Below are 21,914 nucleotides of genomic sequence, written 5' to 3'. Positions count from 1 at the left end.
TGCTAGACGATGCCTGTGTCACATCTGCTCCTGCCACACCCCCTAGTGGTCATCCGGTGTCTGCTTGACCTGCAGCCATTCCCCAGAACACCCTTTCTCTCTCTTTCCCCCTCCCTTTCTGTTTGTGTGATTGTGTGGTTGGAGACAGGTGTGCTGGATTCAGAGCAGATCCCTACCAGCTGCAACTCGTTCCATTATCAAGACCTCTACAAATACTCAGTCCTGCCACTTCCACTCTGTCAGATCGTAATCTCTGCTCAGTCAGTTCATGATTCTAGCTATTTATGATTATTCAAGATCCTGTTACTCTGCTGTACCTGTTTCCCTGCCTGACGCTGTTTATCCTCTCACTACAGTTTTGCCGCCCTGACTCTGTCTCCTGTTCCACATCTCACCACCCTGCTACCTTGTTCTGGACTCACCACACCACCTCTCCCTTGGATTCCCATCCAGACCTGTTTCCTCTGTCCCAACCCAGCTCACTCCAACCCCAGCCTCCACTTCTGGTTTCCTACAACTCATCTGAGCTTCCCTGGATCTGCACTTCATTTCTCTCTGTGTACAATAAATATATTGGTTCATTCATCCCTGTTTCCTGGTCTGAGTCTGCTCTTGGGTTCCCCTGTGCTGCTCCACCTGACACCCTGTGGTAGAAATTATATTGGAAGAGATACTTCCAAACAACTTTATTATAAGATTTGCAAAAATTGAGCAGTTCAACAATCCACTCACAGTGCACAGTTAAAAAGCCCAACGAACAGAGTTGGCGTTCTCCTTTTACAGAAAGTACATCCTCTTATCTATGTGGCAGATTACATAAACAGGGCCTGGGAACAGAGTTTACCATTTTTTGTTCCTCCCTGCAATTCCCACTTAGCTACATTCCTGCTGGTAATAAACACAGGAGGTCACACATTGCGGTCACACCCAAACGGCTCATAAATCTGTACGCTCAGTCACACAAGACAAGTTTGTATCAGTAAAAAACACTAGCATATAACAATGGACAATCTTTAAGAAAAAAACAGCATAGTATATCTAATTAAACAATATAGTATGTAATGAATATTCATTTCCTCCACACGCCTAACTGGCCGAGGAAGTTAATCAAGGGGAACTCCTCGGAGCAGGACCCACGATGTAGCTACCCCTCTTGTTAGAGCCGATTTGGACATATTTGTATAAAAGACAGAACATACAGAGCTCCATGTACGTTTGTGTAATATATTAAATATGAATGTATATGATGAAATATTAGGTACGTACCTTTATGATTTATATTTACCTGATTGAGATGTATTCATTTGTTGTTGGTGTAACTTCGTTTTTGCCCATTTTTTTTTTTAGATAAAAGAAGAATAAACCTTTTTGTTGCACCATATCCCTGGATCTCATTGAATGTTTTGGCCGTTTGGAAACCTTGAGTGTGGACTGTATGCTTACGAAACAACCCGGCTTCAGGCTAGGGCAGTGGCTATGGTAAAGAGGAAAGGAAGCCACTACACCTCTAGTAGAATGCTTCACCACAGCAGACAGCAAAGGCCGGCCGGCCAACTGGTATGCTGTAGTAATAGTGTCTACAATTCAATGTGAGAGTCTGTTTCGATAGGCTCTTCTCCAGAACTCTCTGACCACAACACACAAACAGCTGATCCAACTGTCATATTGTCTTAGTCAGTGTAACGTAAGTGTCTAGTGCCCTCACCGGGCACAGCACACTTGGGGAAAATCCCAGCCCACTCACAGCCATGGGAGGTGTGTATGCGGACAAATGTAAGGGCCGCTCCACAGACAGGACCTTCGGCTAGAAGACAGGACCTTGTATTGTTGCCAAATACATTCTCAAAGTACAGTGAGGGAAAAAAAGTATTTGATCCCCTGCTGATTTTGTATGTTTGCCCACTGACAAAGAAATGATCAGTCTATAATTGCAATGGTAGGTTTATTTGAACAGTGAGACACAGAATAACAACAAAAAAATCCAGAAAAACACATGTCAAAAACGTTATAAATTTGCATTTTAATTAGGGAAATAAGTATTTGACCCCCTCTCAATCAGAAAGATTTCTGTCTCCCAGGTGTCTTTTATACAGGTAACGAGCTGAGATTAGGAGCACACTCTTAAAGGAAGTGCTCCTAATTTCAGCTTGTTTTTATTTATTTATCTGTTATTATACCAGGTAAATTGACTGAAAACACGTTCTCATTTACAGCAACGACCTGGGGAATAGTTACAGGGGAGAGGGGGATGAATGAGCCAATTGTAAACTGGGGATTATTAGGTGACCGTGATGGTTTGAGGGCCAGATTGGGAATTTAGCCAGGACACCGGGGTTAACACCCCTACTCTTACGATAAGTGCCATGGGATCTTTAATGACCTCAGAGAGGTACAGTTGTTCCCTGTATAAAAGACACCTGTCCACAGAAGCAATCAATCAATCAGATTCCAAACTCTCCACCATGGCCAAGACCAAAGAGCTCTCCAAGGATGTCAGGGACACGATTGTAGACCTACACAAGGCTGGAATGGGCTACAAAACCATCGCCAAGCAGCTTGGTGAGAAGATGACAACAGTTGGTACGATTATTCGCAAATGGAAGAAACACAAAAGAACTGTCAATCTCCCCCAGCCTGGGGCTCCATGCAAGATTTCACCTCATGGAGTTGCAATGATCATGAGAACAGTGAGGAATCAGCCCAGAACTACACGGGAGGATGTTGTCAATGATCTCAAGGCAGCTGGGACCATAGTCACCAAGAAAACAATTGGTAACACACTACGCTGTGAAGGACTGATGTCCTGCAGCGCCCGTAAGGTCCACCTGCTCAAGAAAGCACATATACATGCCCATCTGAAGTTTACCAATGAACATCTGAATGATTCAGAGGACAACTGGGTGAAAGTGTTGTGGTCAGATGAGACCAAAATTGAGCTCTTTGGCATCAACTCAACTGGCCATGTTTGGAGGAGGAGGAATGCTGCCTATGACCCCAAGAACAACATCCCCACTGTCAAACATGGAGGTGGAAACATTATGCTTTGGGGGTGTTTTTCTGCTAAGGGGACAGGACAACTTCACCGCATCAAAGGGACGATATGTACCGTCAAATCTTGGGTGAGAACCTCCTTCCCTCAGCCAGGGCATTGAAAATGGGTCGTGGTTGGGTATTCCAGCATGACAATGACCCAAAACACACGGCCAAAGCAACAAAGGAGTGGCTCAAGAAGAAGCACATTAAGGTCCTGGAGTGGCCTAGCCAGTCTCCAGACCTTAATCCCATAGAAAATCTGTGGAGGGAGCTGAAGGTTTGAGTTGCCAAACGTCAGCCTCAAAACATTTATGACTTGGAGAAGATCTGCAAAGAGGAGTGGGACAAAATCCCTCCTGAGATGTGTGCAAACCTGGTGGCCAACTACAAGAAACATCTGACCCCTGATTGCCAACAAGGGCTTTGCCACCAAGTACTAAGTCATGTTTTGCACAGGGGTCAAATACTTATTTCTCTCATTAAAATGCAAATCAATTTATAACATTTTTGACATGAGTTTTTCTGGATTTTTTTGTTGTTATTCTGTCTCTCACTGTTCAAATAAACCCACCATTAAAATTATAGACTGATCATTTCGTTGTCAGTGGGGAAACGTAGGGGATAAAATACTTTCCCCCCTCACTGTAAATGCAGTTTAGCCCGCATCAAGCAGTGATTGTAAAAAGTGTAAAACCGTTTGTACATCACATGACTCGGGGGCAACATTATGACCCTCACACCAAGAAAAGAATATGCCCCACCGCATGTTATATGACGCATTGGTGGAGGAGGCTCTGGTGTTCTGCACTGTGCTCACCACATTGTCCTGAATGCCTAGACTTGCCCATTTACGCCTCTCAGGGGCCAAGCCCAATACTGGAGGCGGCGTGGGTCCGGATCCCCGAGCCTGAGAAAGCAGGTCGGGTCTCAGCGGCAGTTGCCATTGGGTCCCACAGAGGAGGGACAACAGGAGGCTGGACCATGGTCGTCTAGGCCAGTATGTGACTATCAGGAGCAGCCAGTGGCCCTTCAAACTGACCCTGTCTAGTGTAGCTGTGATCAGCGGAAATGGTGGGAATGCATAAAGTGTCGTTGCCGACCAATCGTGAGCAAGGGCATCCAAACCCAGAGGGCCTGTAGGGTTCGATATCGAGAACCAGCTGGGACAATCAGTGTTCTCCTGAGATGCAAACAGGTGCACCTGCGCTTTCCCGAACCTTTCCCACAGCTGTAACACCACCTGAGGGTGTAGATTCCAGTCCCCCTCCATTGGGCCATTGCTGCTGTGCGGTTTGTTGCTAACGTTACTTTGCTACATGACAACTTCCCAGTTCTTACTTTTTAATTACTGTTTTATAGATATATTTTTTTCCCTCGCTTGACTTTTTTCATTCAACTTTTTCACTCCAGACGCTTTATCTAGACATGGTTCTACTGGACCTCCATCAGCCGAAGCTAAGTAGTAACATTAACATGATGCTTTATCTAGACATGGTTCTACTGGACCTCCACCAGCCGAAGCTAAGTAGTAACATTAACATGATGCTTTATCTAGACATGGTTCTACTGGACCTCCACCAGCCGAAGCTAAGTAGTAACATTAACACTATGCTTTATCTAGACATGGTTCTACTGGACCTCCACCAGCCGAAGCTAAGTAGTAACATTAACACAATGCTTTATCTAGACATGGTTCTACTGGACCTCCACCAGCCGAAGCTAAGTAGTAACATTAACACGATGCTTTATCTAGACATGGTTCTACTGGACCTCCACCAGCCGAAGCTAAGTAGTAACATTAACACGATGCTTTATCTAGACATGGTTCTACTGGACCTCCACCAGCCGAAGCTAAGTAGTAACATTAACACGATGCTTTATCTAGACATGGTTCTACTGGACCTCCACCAGCCGAAGCTAAGTAGTAACATTAACACGATGCTTTATCTAGACATGGTTCTACTGGACCTCCACCAGCCGAAGCTAAGTAGTAACATTAACACGATGCTTTATCTAGACATGGTTCTACTGGACCTCCACCAGCCGAAGCTAAGTAGTAACATTAACATGATGCTTTATCTAGACATAATTCTACTGGACCTCCACCAGCCGAAGCTAAGTAGTAACATTAACACGATGCTTTATCTAGACATGGTTCTACTGGACCTCCACCAGCCGAAGCTAAGTAGTAACATTAACACGATGCTTTATCTAGACATGGTTCTACTGGACCTCCACCAGCCGAAGCTAAGTAGTAACATTAACATGATGCTTTATCTAGACATAATTCTACTGGACCTCCACCAGCCGAAGCTAAGTAGTAACATTAACATGATGCTTTATCTAGACATGGTTCTACTGGACCTCCACCAGCCGAAGCTAAGTAGTAACATTAACATGATGCTTTATCTAGACATAATTCTACTGGACCTCCACCAGCCAAAGCTAAGTAGTAACATTAACACGATGCTTTATCTAGACATGGTTCTACTGGACCTCCACCAGCCGAAGCTAAGTAGTAACATTAACACGATGCTTTATCTAGACATGGTTCTACTGGACCTCCACCAGCCGAAGCTAAGTAGTAACATTAACACGATGCTTTATCTAGACATGGTTCTACTGGACCTCCACCAGCCGAAGCTAAGTAGTAACATTAACACGATGCTTTATCTAGACATGGTTCTACTGGACCTCCACCAGCCGAAGCTAAGTAGTAACATTAACACGATGCTTTATCTAGACATGGTTCTACTGGACCTCCACCAGCCGAAGCTAAGTAGTAACATTAACACGATGCTTTATCTAGACATGGTTCTACTGGACCTCCACCAGCCGAAGCTAAGTAGTAACATTAACACGATGCTTTATCTAGACATGGTTCTACTGGACCTCCACCAGCCGAAGCTAAGTAGTAACATTAACATGATGCTTTATCTAGACATGGTTCTACTGGACCTCCACCAGCCGAAGCTAAGTAGTAACATTAACATGATGCTTTATCTAGACATGGTTCTACTGGACCTCCACCAGCCGAAGCTAAGTAGTAACATTAACATGATGCTTTATCTAGACATGGTTCTACTGGACCTCCACCAGCCGAAGCTAAGTAGTAACATTAACATGATGCTTTATCTAGACATGGTTCTACTGGACCTCCACCAGCCGAAGCTAAGTAGTAACATTAACATGATGCTTTATCTAGACATAATTCTACTGGACCTCCACCAGCCGAAGCTAAGTAGTAACATTAACATGATGCTTTATCTAGACATAATTCTACTGGACCTCCACCAGCCGAAGCTAAGTAGTAACATTAACACGATGCTTTATCTAGACATGGTTCTACTGGACCTCCACCAGCCGAAGCTAAGTAGTAACATTAACACGATGCTTTATCTAGACATGGTTCTACTGGACCTCCACCAGCCGAAGCTAAGTAGTAACATTAACACGATGCTTTATCTAGACATGGTTCTACTGGACCTCCACCAGCCGAAGCTAAGTAGTAACATTAACACGATGCTTTATCTAGACATGGTTCTACTGGACCTCCACCAGCCGAAGCTAAGTAGTAACATTAACACGATGCTTTATCTAGACATGGTTCTACTGGACCTCCACCAGCCGAAGCTAAGTAGTAACATTAACACGATGCTTTATCTAGACATGGTTCTACTGGACCTCCACCAGCCGAAGCTAAGTAGTAACATTAACACGATGCTTTATCTAGACATGGTTCTACTGGACCTCCACCAGCCGAAGCTAAGTAGTAACATTAACACGATGCTTTATCTAGACATGGTTCTACTGGACCTCCACCAGCCGAAGCTAAGTAGTAACATTAACACGATGCTTTATCTAGACATGGTTCTACTGGACCTCCACCAGCCGAAGCTAAGTAGTAACATTAACATGATGCTTTATCTAGACATGGTTCTACTGGACCTCCACCAGCCGAAGCTAAGTAGTAACATTAACATGATGCTTTATCTAGACATAATTCTACTGGACCTCCACCAGCCGAAGCTAAGTAGTAACATTAACACGATGCTTTATCTAGACATGGTTCTACTGGACCTCCACCAGCCGAAGCTAAGTAGTAACATTAACATGATGCTTTATCTAGACATGGTTCTACTGGACCTCCACCAGCCGAAGCTAAGTAGTAACATTAACATGATGCTTTATCTAGACATAATTCTACTGGACCTCCACCAGCCGAAGCTAAGTAGTAACATTAACATGATGCTTTATCTAGACATAATTCTACTGGACCTCCACCAGCCGAAGCTAAGTAGTAACATTAACACGATGCTTTATCTAGACATGGTTCTACTGGACCTCCACCAGCCGAAGCTAAGTAGTAACATTAACATGATGCTTTATCTAGACATGGTTCTACTGGACCTCCACCAGCCGAAGCTAAGTAGTAACATTAACATGATGCTTTATCTAGACATGGTTCTACTGGACCTCCACCAGCCGAAGCTAAGTAGTAACATTAACACGATGCTTTATCTAGACATGGTTCTACTGGACCTCCACCAGCCGAAGCTAAGTAGTAACATTAACACGATGCTTTATCTAGACATGGTTCTACTGGACCTCCACCAGCCGAAGCTAAGTAGTAACATTAACACGATGCTTTATCTAGACATGGTTCTACTGGACCTCCACCAGCCGAAGCTAAGTAGTAACATTAACATGATGCTTTATCTAGACATGGTTCTACTGGACCTCCACCAGCCGAAGCTAAGTAGTAACATTAACATGATGCTTTATCTAGACATGGTTCTACTGGACCTCCACCAGCCGAAGCTAAGTAGTAACATTAACATGATGCTTTATCTAGACATGGTTCTACTGGACCTCCACCAGCCGAAGCTAAGTAGTAACATTAACATGATGCTTTATCTAGACATGGTTCTACTGGACCTCCACCAGCCGAAGCTAAGTAGTAACATTAACATGATGCTTTATCTAGACATGGTTCTACTGGACCTCCACCAGCCGAAGCTAAGTAGTAACATTAACATGATGCTTTATCTAGACATAATTCTACTGGACCTCCACCAGCCGAAGCTAAGTAGTAACATTAACATGATGCTTTATCTAGACATGGTTCTACTGGACCTCCACCAGCCGAAGCTAAGTAGTAACATTAACATGATGCTTTATCTAGACATGGTTCTACTGGACCTCCACCAGCCGAAGCTAAGTAGTAACATTAACATGATGCTTTATCTAGACATGGTTCTACTGGACCTCCACCAGCCGAAGCTAAGTAGTAACATTAACATGATGCTTTATCTAGACATGGTTCTACTGGACCTCCACCAGCCGAAGCTAAGTAGTAACATTAACACGATGCTTTATCTAGACATGGTTCTACTGGACCTCCACCAGCCGAAGCTAAGTAGTAACATTAACACAATGCTTTATCTAGACATGGTTCTACTGGACCTCCACCAGCTGAAGCTAAGTAGTAACATTAACACGATGCTTTATCTAGACATGGTTCTACTGGACCTCCACCAGCCGAAGCTAAGTAGTAACATTAACATGATGCTTTATCTAGACATGGTTCTACTGGACCTCCACCAGCCGAAGCTAAGTAGTAACATTAACACGATGCTTTATCTAGACATGGTTCTACTGGACCTCCACCAGCCGAAGCTAAGTAGTAACATTAACATGATGCTTTATCTAGACATGGTTCTACTGGACCTCCACCAGCCGAAGCTAAGTAGTAACATTAACACGATGCTTTATCTAGACATGGTTCTACTGGACCTCCACCAGCCGAAGCTAAGTAGTAACATTAACATGATGCTTTATCTAGACATGGTTCTACTGGACCTCCACCAGCCGAAGCTAAGTAGTAACATTAACACGATGCTTTATCTAGACATAATTCTACTGGACCTCCACCAGCCGAAGCTAAGTAGTAACATTAACACGATGCTTTATCTAGACATGGTTCTACTGGACCTCCACCAGTCGAAGCTAAGTAGTAACATTAACACGATGCTTTATAGACATGGTTCTACTGGACCTCCACCAGCCGAAGCTAAGTAGTAACATTAACACGATGCTTTATCTAGACATGGTTCTACTGGACCTCCACCAGCCGAAGCTAAGTAGTAACATTAACATGATGCCTTCTAATTGCAGTCGCTGCACTCATAATATACAGGAGAACTTAGGGTGAGGATTGCTATGCTGCAAGCCCAGCTTCAGACGCAATTGTTAGTAGGCTGGACAATAGAACGAGTCAAAACTCACCCAAGGCTGAACAACAGTAATAGAACGTTGGCTACGCTGGAACACTAGTGAGAGCCCATAGCAAATGGAACGGAATGGAACGTCCGCAGAGCCTGTTTTAACTGGAGTGATGCTTAGAATTCCATTTAGCTTAAATAGCACAAAAAACATGTATCCCTTTTTATTTTACCAGTACAGTCTGTTCGTCGGACGAAACTGGAAAAAAACAACTTGTGTAGAAAGTAAACATCAGCCCCTTGATGCTGTCCGCTATGCTTATGTCTGAGTAATGAGAAAGCAGGGAAAAAATGAAAACGTCTGACTATTTCTGGTCTAGTGATAGATGGCGTCCGACTTGATATTTGGCGAAATAGACGGACCTTAATATATTTTTATTTAACTAGACAAGTCAGTTAAGAACAAATTCTTATTAACAATGACAGCCTAGGAACAGTGGGTTAACTGCCTTGTTCAGGGGCAGAACGACAGATTTATACCTTGTCAGCTCAGGGATTTGATTTAACAACCTTTTGGTTACTGGCCCAATGCTCTAAACACTAGGCTACCTGCCACCCCATACTTACTCTACAGCAGAGTCTCACAACTCAATCGATGGTTGAAAACTGTTTTCTGCCCCTCCCAAAAGATAGAATTTGTAGATAATTGGCCATCTTTCCGGGACTCACCCCCAAACAGGGCCAAGCCTGGCTTGCTGAGGAGTGATGGAATCCATCCTAGCTGGAGGGGTGCTCTCATCTTATCTACCAACATGGACAGAGCTCTAACTCATCTAGCTCTACAATGAGATAGTTTGCAGGCCAGGCAGCAGGCTGTTAGCCATGACTTAAAGATTGCTGTACACCAGCAGAACCCATCCAACTTGAAGGAGCTGGAGCAGTTTTGCCTTGAAGAACGGGCAAAGATCCCAGTGGCTAGATGTGCCAAGCTTATAGACACATACCCCAAGAGACTTGCGGCTGTAATTGCTGCAAAAGGTGGCTCTACAAAGTATTGACTTTGGGGGGGGGGGGGGTGAATAGTTATGCAAGCTCAATTTCTTAAAAATATGGCGATAGCATCTTCAGCTTGAGCTCCTTTATTTGTTGAATATGTGGAGTGGAACCCACTTAACCGTTCTAGCGGCTCTATCTCCAAACGGAGCACCTGCTTCCTCACCCCATCTGCCAACGAGGTGACACAGATGTCCCTGTAGGACGACGGTCGGCGTCGGAGCTGGAGTTTGTATCCCTCCAGGACTGTGCTCAGTACCCAGGGAGACTCCACCTGCCTCTCCCATTTTCCCAATTGGGCCTGGGACAGATGGCCGAGGCCGACCACCAGCACCTCTGGAGGACTGCCGGGGACCATCCTTCTTAGCCGTGTGTGTTGAACCATTTCTATTATTTCCCCCCTTTCAGGGGTAAATAACACCTTCATCTTGTAATGAACACTAGTGAACTATTTAACTAACTATTCAAAACAAACATAAACAGAGGCAGTGGGAGCAGATCAGCACATCACGTTACAGCAGCACAGCCTACTGCAGTGCCTGGACGCTCACCAACCCATAGAGCTATAGGCTGCTATACTATCCACCAATCAATGGATCAGACTGGATCCATGTTTCAACTGTTTCCTGCAAATTGCACTTATTACAACCCCCAGTAGGTGTCAGCACCACTCCATTGTGTCCTCTGTCCTGCTCTGTCCTGCTCTGTCCTGCTCTGTCCTGCTCTGTCCTGCTCTGTCCTGCTCTGTCCTGCTCAGTCACAGCGGATCAAACTGAAATACAACACTGTAATGTCCAGTAGGCTACAGTCAGTGCATCATATTATCATAAGTCTTTCAGTCAAGTATAGAAACAAATGGCCATTTTCAAACAAACCCAAACATGCCTACTGGGGGTTATATGCATGTGTTTTGTGATACTGGTAGAGTTATATATGAACAAACTGAGTCTCTAGCAGGTGTGTTGGGGTGTATAATGATATTCTAAAGTAGAAGCTATGGTACAGTATACTGCTAACGTTCAAAGTGTCACTTCCTTACTGTAATTAGAAATTGTAATGTGTGGCTCTGCCAACCTTCACCAGAGCAGTGTTCATTACTGCTGCATCAGTTTCTATCCCTCTCTCTTTCTCTTAACGTCCTTCACTAACTATGTTCCATGTGTCACATTTGAATCCCCCTCTCCCCACTCATCCTAGCCTCCACACTTCATTAATCCCCTCTCACTGGAGACTGAAGAGGAGAAATAGGGGAGGGGGATATAGGGGGATATAGGGGAGGGGGATATAGGGGGATATAGGGGAGGGGGATAAAGGGGGAAAGGCAGTGAGAGAGTCTTTCTGAGCAGAGAGCGAGGTTAGGGGTTGGGTGGGGGTGGAGAGAGATGAGTAGTGTATTGGGAGGGTATTGGGTATTGGGGTGATCCTGCCTCTCAGTCTCAACCTCTCTCCATTTTGATCAGAACTGCTCATTCCTTTCCTCACTCTCTTCCCCTCTCCCTCTGTTTCTGCCACTGCCTGGCTACCACTCTGCTGCCTCTTCCCCTCTCTTCCCCTCTCTTCCCCTCTTTTCCCCTCTCTTCCCCTCTCCCTCTGTTTCTGCCACTGCCTGGCTACCACTCTGCTGCCTCTTCCCCTCTCTTCCCCTCTCTTCCCCTCTCCCTCTGTTTCTGCCACTGCCTGGCTACCACTCTGCTGCCTCTTCCCCTCTCTTCCCCTCTCTTCCCCTCTCTTCCCCTCTCCCTCTGTTTCTGCCACTGCTGGGCTACCACTCTGCTGCCTCTTCCCCTCTCTCCCTCTGTTGCTGCCAGCTTCTCTTCCTCTCTACCACCCTAACCTCACTCCCTGCCCCACTCTCCTTGTTTCTCTCTCTCTCCCCCCTCTCCCCCCTCTCCCCCCTCCTCCTCATCCCCTCCCTCCGTCTGTTGCTGCCCGACTTGCTCCTGACTTGTCCTCCCTCCCTCTGTATTCCACGCTACCTTGCCTCTCTCCATCTCTGTTGTTCCCCATCTCTTTCTCTGCTCTCTATGTTCAGTGGTGCATCATGAGGCAGTCTGTGGCTATCTGTCTGTTTGGACTCTCAGCTCTGCTCCACGGTGAGTGACTTTCATTCCCTCTCTCTCTCTGTATGTGTGTGTATGTTTTGTTTGTGTGTGTTTGTGTGTCTGTGTCTGCAGGTATGTGTCTGTCCGTGAATGTACAGTGTGTGTGTGTGTGTGTGTGTGTGTGTGTGTGTGTGTGTGTGTGTGTGTGTGTGTGTGTGTGTGTGTGTGTGTGTGTGTGTGTGTGTGTGTGTGTGTGTGTGTGTGTGTTTGCTTCGTGTTTGTGTGTGTGAGAGAGAGATCACTGTATGCATAGTGTCACTGCAGTGACAGTGAATTTACACAACTTTCTATAGACAGGGACCCACAGTTTGTATGTCTGGGTGCACGGCCATTGATATATGAGATAACTCAACCGTACAGTTCCAGCTGTATAGCAGAGAGAGAAGAGAGGAGAGGGAAATGAACAGAGAGGGAGTAGAGAAGAGGAGCAGGAATAAAGAGAGACAAGGGAGAGGAATGATCACAGAGCTTACAGGTTAGGATGTTGTTCATCACAGTTGTAAAATCCAACCCTCCTGTCTGTTTTAATCCATTGTTGGTTGATGTGTTCCTCTCTGCACCAGCAGCAGTATCTTAGATGGCTAACTGTATATTGATATGGGCATCTCCATGCCCCATGTAAAGCTCATGATGGGGAGCACATCAAAAGCTAATAGTCAATATTTTTGAGAAGTTAAGGCACACAGTGCCTTCAGAAAGTATTCAGACCCCTTGGCTATTTCCACATTTTGTTACGTTACAAATGGATTAAATAAATAAAAATCCTCAACAATCTGCACACAATACCCCATAATGACAAAGCAAAAACAGTTTTTCAGATGTATAAAACATTTCCATAAGTATTCAGACCCTTTGCTATGAGACTCAGGTGAGCTCAGGTGCATCCTGTTTCCATTGATCCTGTTTCCATCCTTGAGATGTTTCAACAACTTGATTGGAGTCCACCTGTGGTAAATTCAATTAGTTGGACCTGATTTGTAAAGGCACACACCTGTCTATATAAGGTCCCACAGTTGACAGTGCATGTCAGAGCAAAAACCAAGCCATGAGGTCAAAGTTATTGTCCATAGAGCTCTGAGACAGGATTGTGTTGAGGCACAGATCTGGGGAAGGGTACCAAAACATTTCTGCAGCATTGAAGGTCCCCAAGAGCACAGTGGCCTCTTAAATGGAAGAAGTTTGGAATCACCAAGACTCTTCCTAGAGTTGGCCACTTGGCCCACTTGGCCAAACTGAGCATTTGGGGGAGAAGGGCCTTAGTCAGGGAGGTGACCAAGAATCCGATGGTCAATCTGACAAAGCTCCAAAGTCCCTATGTGGAGATGGGAGAACTTTCCAGAATGACAATCATCTCTGCAGTACTCCACCAATCATTCCTTTACAGTAGAGTGGCCAGACTGAAGCCACTCCTCAGTAAAAGGTACATGACAGCCCACTTGGAGTTTGCCAAAAGGCACCTAAAGGACTCTCAGACCATGAGAAACAAGATTCTCTGGTCTGATGAAACCAAGTTTGAATTGTTTGGCCTGAATGCCAAGCGTCATGTCTGAAGGAAACCTGGCACCATCCCTACGGTGAAGAATGGTGGTGGCAGCATCATGCTGTGGGGATGTTTTTCAGCGGCAGGGACTGAGAGACTAGTCAGAATGGAGGGAAAGATGAACAGAGCAAAGTACAGAGATATCCTTGATGAAAACCTACTCCAGCGTGCTCAGGACCTCAGATTGCAGCACAGAGCCAAGACAATGCAGGAGTGGCTACAGGACAAGTCTCTGAATGTCCTTGAGTGGCCCAGCCAGAGCCCGGACTTGAACCCGATCGAACATCTCTGGAGAGACCTGAAAATATCTCTGTTGCAACACTCCCCATCCAACCTGACAGCGCTTGAGAGGCTCTGCAGAAACTCCCCAAATTGAGGTGTGCCAAACTTGTACCATCATACCCAAGAAGAATAGAGGCTGTAATCGCTGCCAAAAGTGCTCCAACTAAGTGCTGAGTAAAGGGTCTGAAAGCTTATGTAAATGTGTAATTTCCCCCCAAAATTGCCTGTTTTTGCTTTGTCATTATTGAAAGTTGTGTATAGATTGATGAGGGGGAAAAATAATGTAATACATTTTAGAATAAGGCTGTAACATAACAAAATATGGAAAAAGTCAAGGGGTCTGAATACTTCCCGAATGCACTGTATACTGTACTGTATGTGGGCCTACAATAACCTTGTTAGACATTGCTACAGAATTGAATCAACTGCACAGATACATTAAGTCTGATACAGTTGTGAAACAGGAGTGAGTGAAGTCAGTCCACGATGGAGCTGCTAGAAGTGAGGTTCCTGGTCCTCCTGTCCGTCTGTCTGTCCTCCTGTCTGTCTGTCTTTCTGTCTGTCTGTCCGTCCGTCCGTCCGTCCGTCCATTTGTCTGTCTGTCTGTCTGTCTGTCTGTCTGTCTGTCCTCCTGTCCTCCTGTCCGTCTGTCTGTTTTCCTGTCTGTCCTCCTGTCTGTGTGGAGTGTGTTAGTGTTTAATGTGTCTCTATTTGAAGGACTGTTGTTACTGATCGAGTCACTTAACAATTAACTGGCCTGTCTGGATACTTTCTCCCTCTCTTCACTCTCTCCTCTTGATTCTCCTCCTTCTCCCTCTCTTCACTCTCTCCTCTTGATTCTCCTCCTTCTCCCTCTCTTCACTCTCTCCTCTTGATTCTCCTCCTTCTCCCTCTCTTCACTCTCTCTTCTTGATTCTCCTCCTTCTCCCTCTCTTCACTCTCTCCTCTTGATTCTCCTCCTTCTCCCTCTCTTCACTCCCTCATTCTTCTTCTCTCGCCTCATTTTTCTCCCTCTCTTCACTCTCTCCTCTTGATTCTCCTCCTTCTCCCTCTCTTCACTCCCTCATTCTTCTTCTCTCGCCTCATTTTTCTCCCTCTCTTCACTCTCTCTCTTCTTGATTATCCTCATTCTTCTTCTCTCACCTCATCTTTCTCCCTCTCTTCACTCCCTCCTCTTGATTCTCCTCTTTCACCCTCTCTTCACGTCCTGCCCCCTGCCTCTTCCAGTCATCTATAAATCTCTGTACTCGTTTTCAAAGCAGCTTTGTTCAAAACAATTTGAAATTGTTCCATTCAGATGCTCTTCTTTTTTTGATGCATTTGTTCTCATCATGTCTTCATCTCTCACTCCCTTCTGTATTCATCTTTTCTTCTCCTACAGCTCATCTCTTCCCCCTGTTTTACATATTCTTCATCTATCAGTGCATTCACATCTCCCACTCTCCTGCTTTTCTATATATTTCTCTCTCATTTTCCTTCTGTCTTCTGGAATGTAGCTGTCTCTTTGTAACGGTCAGTTTTCTCTCCTCTGTTCCACTGTCTTCCAACCCCCCCATTGCCCTCTCTCTCTCCCCTCCCTCCTCCTCATCCTTTTCCCTCCTTTCTACTCCTTATCCCCCCCCCCCTCTCTCCCTCCCCCTCTCTCAGTATCTGAGCAGGGTCCCCACCAGCGTAATCTATTGAGGGAGCTACTGAGGGACTATAACCGTATGGAGAGACCTGTTGCCAACGACTCTCTACCACTCACTGTCCGATTCTCCTACACTCTCTTACAAGTCATGAATGTGGTACGCTACCATGTTCTCTTATACATTCATATAAACACACACACACACACACACACACACGCACGCACGCACGCACACACACACACACACGCGCACGCATGCACGCACGCACGCACACACACACACACACACACACTAATTGAACTGTCTTCATCTTATTCCAGGATGAGAAAAACCAGATCCTCACCACTAATGCCTGGCTTCAGATGGTAAGGATGATCCTGCATGTCTGTGTGTCCATGTTTATGTGTGTATCCATGTTTATGTGTGTATCCATGTTTATGTGTGTGTCCATGTTTATGTGTGTGTCCATGTTTATGTGTGTCCATGTTTATGTGTGTCCATGTTTATGTGTGTGTCCATGTCTGTGTGTCCATGTTTATGTGTGTCCATGTTTATGTGTGTATCCATGTTTATGTGTGTGTCCATGTTTATGTGTGTGTCCATGTTTATGTGTGTCCATGTTTATGTGTGTGTCCATGTTTATGTGTGTGTCCATGTTTATGTGTGTCCATGTTTATGTGTGTCCATGTTTATGTGTGTGTCCATGTTTATGTGTGTCCATGTTTATGTGTGTCCATGTTTATGTGTGTGTCCATGTCTGTGTGTCCATGTTTATGTGTGTCCATGTTTATGTGTGTGTCCATGTTTATGTGTGTGTCCATGTTTATGTGTGTCCATGTTTATGTGTGTCCATGTTTATGTGTGTGTCCATGTCTGTGTGTCCATGTTTATGTGTGTCCATGTTTATGTGTGTGTCCATGTTTATGTGTGTGTCCATGTTTATGTGTGTCCATGTTTATGTGTGTCCATGTTTATGTGTGTGTCCATGTCTGTGTGTCCATGTTTATGTGTGTGTCCATGTCTGTGTGTCCATGTTTATGTGTGTATCCATGTTTATGTGTGTGTCCATGTATGTGTGTGTCCATGTTTATGTGTGTGTCCATGTTTATGTGTGTCCATGTTTATGTGTGTATCCATGTTTATGTGTGTGTCCATGTATGTGTGTGTCCATGTTTATGTGTGTGTCCATGTTTATGTGTGTGTCCATGTTTATGTGTGCGTGTTTCTCCTTGCAACCTTAATAATTTATTGACTGGATTTGTATAGCAATGGTTTGACCACTACCTTCAGTGGAACCAGTCAGAGTACCCTGGAGTGAAAACCCTTCGCTTCACTACTGACCAGGTCTGGATACCTGATATACTACTGTACAACAGGTGTGTAGGACACACACACGCACGCACGCACGCACGCACACACGCACGCACGCACGCACGCACGCACGCACGCACGCACACACGCACACACACACACACACACACACACACACACACACACACACACACACACACACAGTGGGGAGAACAAGTATTTGATAACCTGCAAAATCGTCAGTGTTTCCTACTTACAAAGCATGTAGAGGTCTGTAATTTTTTATCATAGGTACACTACAACTAGCAATAAAATGCAAATGAATTACTTAAAAATCATACAATGTGATTTTCTGGATTTTGTTTTAGATTCCGTCTCTCACAGTTGAAGTGTACCTATGTGTACCTACCTAATTACAGACCTCTACATGCTTAGTAAGTAGGAAAACCTGCAAAATCGGCAGTGTATCAAATACTTGTTCTCCCCACTGTATACCTTGCTGATCTTTATTTTTTGTCCTTCGCAGTGCTCATGATAAGTTTGATGCCACCTTTAAGAGCTATGTGCTGGTCAACTCCAGTGGATTCTGTGAGTACCTACCTCCAGGTAAGTCTATAGATCAACCTTTCTCTCTTTTTATTCTTCCCTGACCTTCCCCTCTCTCATTTTAGGGATATTCATAGTTTCACATAGACATACCAGTAATGCACTTCTCTCTCAATGTCTGTTTCATCTTCTCCCTTCTCTCACTCCCTCTCTCCTACTCTCTCACCTTCCCCCTATCTGTCCCAGGTATTTTCAGCAGTGCGTGTAATGTGGACGTGCGTTGGTTTCCATTTGACATCCAACGGTGTGAGCTGAAGTTTGGCTCGTGGACGTTTGACGGCTGGCTGCTGGACCTCCAGATGCAGGAGGCTGACCTGTCAGGATACATGTCCAATGGAGAGTGGGACCTGCTGGGTGAGAGAACTGTCTGCCCCCGACCCTCTTGTATCTCTCTCTCCCCCATATTACTTTCTAATCTCTCACTCCCTCTTTCCTGCCCCCTCTTGTAGGTGTACCAGGTGATCGTCATGAGATATTTTATGAGTGCTGTACAGAGCCCTACTCTGACGTGACCTTTGTTGTGACCCTACGACGGAGAACTCTATTCTACGCTCTCAACCTCCTCGTCCCCTGTGTTCTCATCTCCTCCTTGACACTGCTGTTGTTCATACTGCCAGCCCGATCGGGGGAGAAGATCGGTCTGGGTGAGGAAAGGGGGAGGAGGATAAGAGGGGGAGATGGAGGACAGGCGGAGGGAGGGTATAAGGGAGCAGGGATGGAGACAGAGATGTGGCGTTTCCGCTCTTTTCTCCGTACCTGACCTCTCTCTTTTACTGTTTCTGTGTCAGTAATTCTGCAGTGTTCCAAGAAAAACTCTATTAAATGTTTACAATCAGAAAGACAGAGAGCAGAGGGGAGCGACAGAGATGGAGGGAGAGAAGAGGGGTGGGGAGGTGAGGGACAGTGATAGAGGGAAAGAAGAGGGGTGGGGAGGTGAGGGACAGTGATAGAGGGAGAGAAGAGGGGTGGGGAGGTGAGGGACAGTGATAGAGGGAGAGAAGGGGGCAGGGAGGTGAGGGACAGTGATAGAGGGAGAGAAGGGGGCAGGGAGAGGAGGGACAGTGATAGAGGGAGAGAAGGGGGCAGGGAGAGGAGGGACAGTGATAGAGGGAGAGATGGGGGCAGGGAGGTGAGGGACAGTGATAGAGGGAGGGAAGGGGGCAGGGAGAGGATGGACAGTGATAGAGGGAGAGAAGGGGGCAGGGAGGTGAGGGACAGTGATAGAGGGAAAGAAGAGGGGTGGGGAGGTGAGGGACAGTGATAGAGGGAGAGAAGGGGCAGGGATCTGAGGGACAGTGATAGAGGGAGAGAAGGGGGCAGGGAGGGGAGGGACAGTGATAGAGGGAGAGAAGGGGGCAGGGAGGTGAGGGACAGTGATATAGGGAAAGAAGAGGGGTGGGGAGGTGAGGGACAGTGATAGAGGGAGAGAAGGGCCGGGGAGGTGAGGGACAGTGATAGAGGGAGAGAAGGGGGCAGGGAGGTGAGGGACAGTGATAGAGGGAGAGAAGGGCCGGGGAGGTGAGGGACAGTGATAGAGGGAGAGAAGGGGCGGGGAGGTGAGGGACAGTGATAGAGGGAGAGAAGGGGTGGGGATCTGAGGGACAGTGATAGAGGGAGAGAAGGGGCGGGGAGGTGAGGGACAGTGATAGAGGGAGAGAAGGGGGGTGGGGAGGGGAAGGACAGAGATGTAGGGAGAAAAGGGAGAAGGGGAGGGACAGAGATGGGGGAGAGATGGATGGGTGGGGTGAGTTGGCAGAGAGATGGAGAATTGTACTACCCACAAGTATTGCTGTATTTCCCAGTGTAATAATATCATTTTCCCCATCTCTCTCTCCAGGCATTACAGTTCTTCTCTCTCTGACTGTCTTCATGTTGCTGGTGGCTGAGATTATGCCAGCTACCTCAGACTCCATACCACTGATAGGTAAGTAACTGTGTGTGTGTATGCAAGTGTGTGCGCATGCCTGGTGTGCGTACGCATTTAACTAGCCTGCTAATATATACAGTGACTTCGGAAAGTATTCAGACCCCTTGAATTTACAGCCTTATTATAAAATGTATGAAATAGTTTTTTCCACTCATCAATTTACACACAATATCCCACAATGACAAAGCTAAAACAGGTTTTTAGAAATGTTTGCTAATTTATAAATATCAAATTTACATAAGTATTCAGACCCTTTACTCAGTACTTTGTTGGAGCACCTTTGGCAGCGATTCTACATTGAGTCTTGGGTATGACACTACGAGCTTGGCACAGCTGTATTTGGGGAGTTTCTCCCATTCTTCTCTGCAGATCATCTCAAGCTCTGTCAGGTTGGATGGGGAGCGTTGTTGCACAGCTATTTCCAGGTCTCTCCAGAGATGTTCGATCGGGTTCAAGTCCGGGCTCTGGCTGGGCCACTCAGGGACATTCAGAGACTTGCTCTAAAGCCACTCCTGATTGCTCGCGCTTGTGGACTTATGAAGGCTTCCTGGCAGAGCGTAGCCCTGACCCTGTTGGTGCTGCCCCCTGGGGATGGAGTGTGGAAGTGGTAGTGTCTAATCATGCTCCTAAGACCTAATCTACGGAACCTATTCCATTACAGTGTACTATAATACTGTGTCTCCATCCTAGGTCAGTATTTTGTGAGTACCATGGTTACCGTAGGGATGTCAGTGGTGGCGACTGTAGTTGTACTTCAGTACCATCACCACGACCCCAACAGTGGAGACATGCCTCAATGGGTGAGGCTCTCTGTCTGTCTACTGATTATGACGTGTGTCTGTGACTGTCTGTGTGTGTTCCTCTCATATCTGTGAATGTCTGGACCTTGTGTGTGTCCTGTCCTCTTCTATCAGGTGCAGTTTGTTCTGCTGCAGTACATTCCCTGGTTCATCTTATCTATGTGTGTGTGTCCTCTCCCTATCTCTGTTTCTTCTGCCACAATGGGTATCTGGGTCCTCTTGCCTACTCTCTCTCTGTGTGTGTCTCTCAGGTTGAGTTGGTTCTACTCCAGTGGGTTCCCTGGTTTCTGAGGATGAAGCGTCCAGGAGAGTGGGGTGAGCTCACACCCCACCACAGCCCCTCCAACCCCCAGACCAAGACCTGCTTCTCTCCCCCTACCACCACCACCACCACCCCAGCCCCCTCCACCCTCCCCCAGAGCCTCACCTCTCTGCAGGCCAGTCTAAGCCAGCTCAGTCAGCCCCTACCACACCCACCGTCCAACCCAACCCTCCAGTCCTATCCCAACCATAACCCAAACCTCCAGCCTAATATTCACCCTACCCCAAATCTCCCCTCCACCCCCCACCCCCACCCTCAGCCAAATGGACACCGGCCCTACATTGGCTTCCAGAATCCTATTGAACCAGACCCTGCTGTCACCTGGAGAGGAGGAGGAGGAAGGGGTTCTGACACCCCAATCCTCCACCACCACCCACCCTCCTCCACAATGTTTGGTAGCCCCCTTCCACAACCCCCCACATCTCTGGACCCTGACCCCTCAGGCTCCAGCTGTGTGGAGGCTGGGGCTGGAGCAGTCGAAGCGGGTACTTGCCATGCCCAGGCCAGGGTGTTCCAGGCTGGGGTAGTGGAGGCCCAGCTCCAGGCCCTGCTGGAGGAAGTGCAGTTCCTGGCCAATCGTTTCCGTGAGCAGGACCGCAGGGTGAGCGTGGCGGAGAAGTGGCAGTTTGCAGCGGCGGTCATTGACCGTCTGTGTCTGGTGGGGTTCAGTGTGTTCAATATAATTTGTACCATCACCATCCTCATGGCCGCACCCAACTTTGTGGAGGCCGCCTCCAAGGACTTCTTCTGAGAAGGAGAGAGGGGGAGGAGGAGAGGGGGGAGAGGAGAGGGGGGAGAGGGGGAAGAGGAGGGGGGGAGAAGGGGAAGAGGAAAGAGGGGGAGGAGAGAGGAGAGAGGGGGAAGAGGAGAGAGGGGGAGGAGGAGAGAGGGGGAGGAGGAGAGGGGAAGAGGAGAAAGGGGGGAGAGGATAGATGGGGAAGAGAGAGGGGAGGTGGAGAGGGGGAAGAGGAGAGAGGGGTCTAGAGAGTGGGAAGAGGAGAGAGGGGGAGAGGATAGAGGGGGAAGAGAGAGAGGGAGGAGGAGAGGGGGAAGAGGAGAGAGGGGGAGGAGAGAGGGGAAGAG

General features: G+C 46.7%; 1 protein-coding gene and 1 long non-coding RNA gene across 2 annotated transcripts; both read left to right on the top strand.

The window, feature by feature from the left end:
- The first annotated feature begins 144 nt into the window (after positions 1–144).
- On the top strand, positions 145–1,376 carry LOC149984884 (uncharacterized). The gene is made up of 2 exons (XR_016484561.1): positions 145–260; positions 357–1,376. It is a non-coding gene; the product is annotated as an uncharacterized LOC149984884 (long non-coding RNA).
- A 10,848-nt stretch (positions 1,377–12,224) lies between these two features.
- On the top strand, positions 12,225–21,585 carry LOC110519673 (neuronal acetylcholine receptor subunit alpha-7-like). Its single transcript, XM_090214802.1, has 10 exons — positions 12,225–12,403; positions 15,882–16,021; positions 16,186–16,230; positions 17,132–17,241; positions 17,703–17,782; positions 17,969–18,166; positions 18,232–18,426; positions 19,620–19,706; positions 20,400–20,509; positions 20,761–21,585. Exons 1-10 carry the CDS (start codon positions 12,352–12,354, stop codon positions 21,580–21,582), a joined length of 1,839 nt encoding a protein of 612 aa, XP_090070928.1. The 5' UTR covers positions 12,225–12,351; the 3' UTR covers positions 21,583–21,585.
- The last annotated feature ends 329 nt before the right edge of the window (positions 21,586–21,914 follow it).

The sequence above is a fragment of the Oncorhynchus mykiss genome, chromosome 2, assembly GCF_057628025.1.
Source record: "Oncorhynchus mykiss isolate SJ-2025 chromosome 2, ASM5762802v1, whole genome shotgun sequence".
Taxonomy (NCBI): Eukaryota; Metazoa; Chordata; class Actinopteri; order Salmoniformes; family Salmonidae; genus Oncorhynchus; species Oncorhynchus mykiss.
This window is presented reverse-complemented; position numbering and strand designations above follow the sequence as displayed.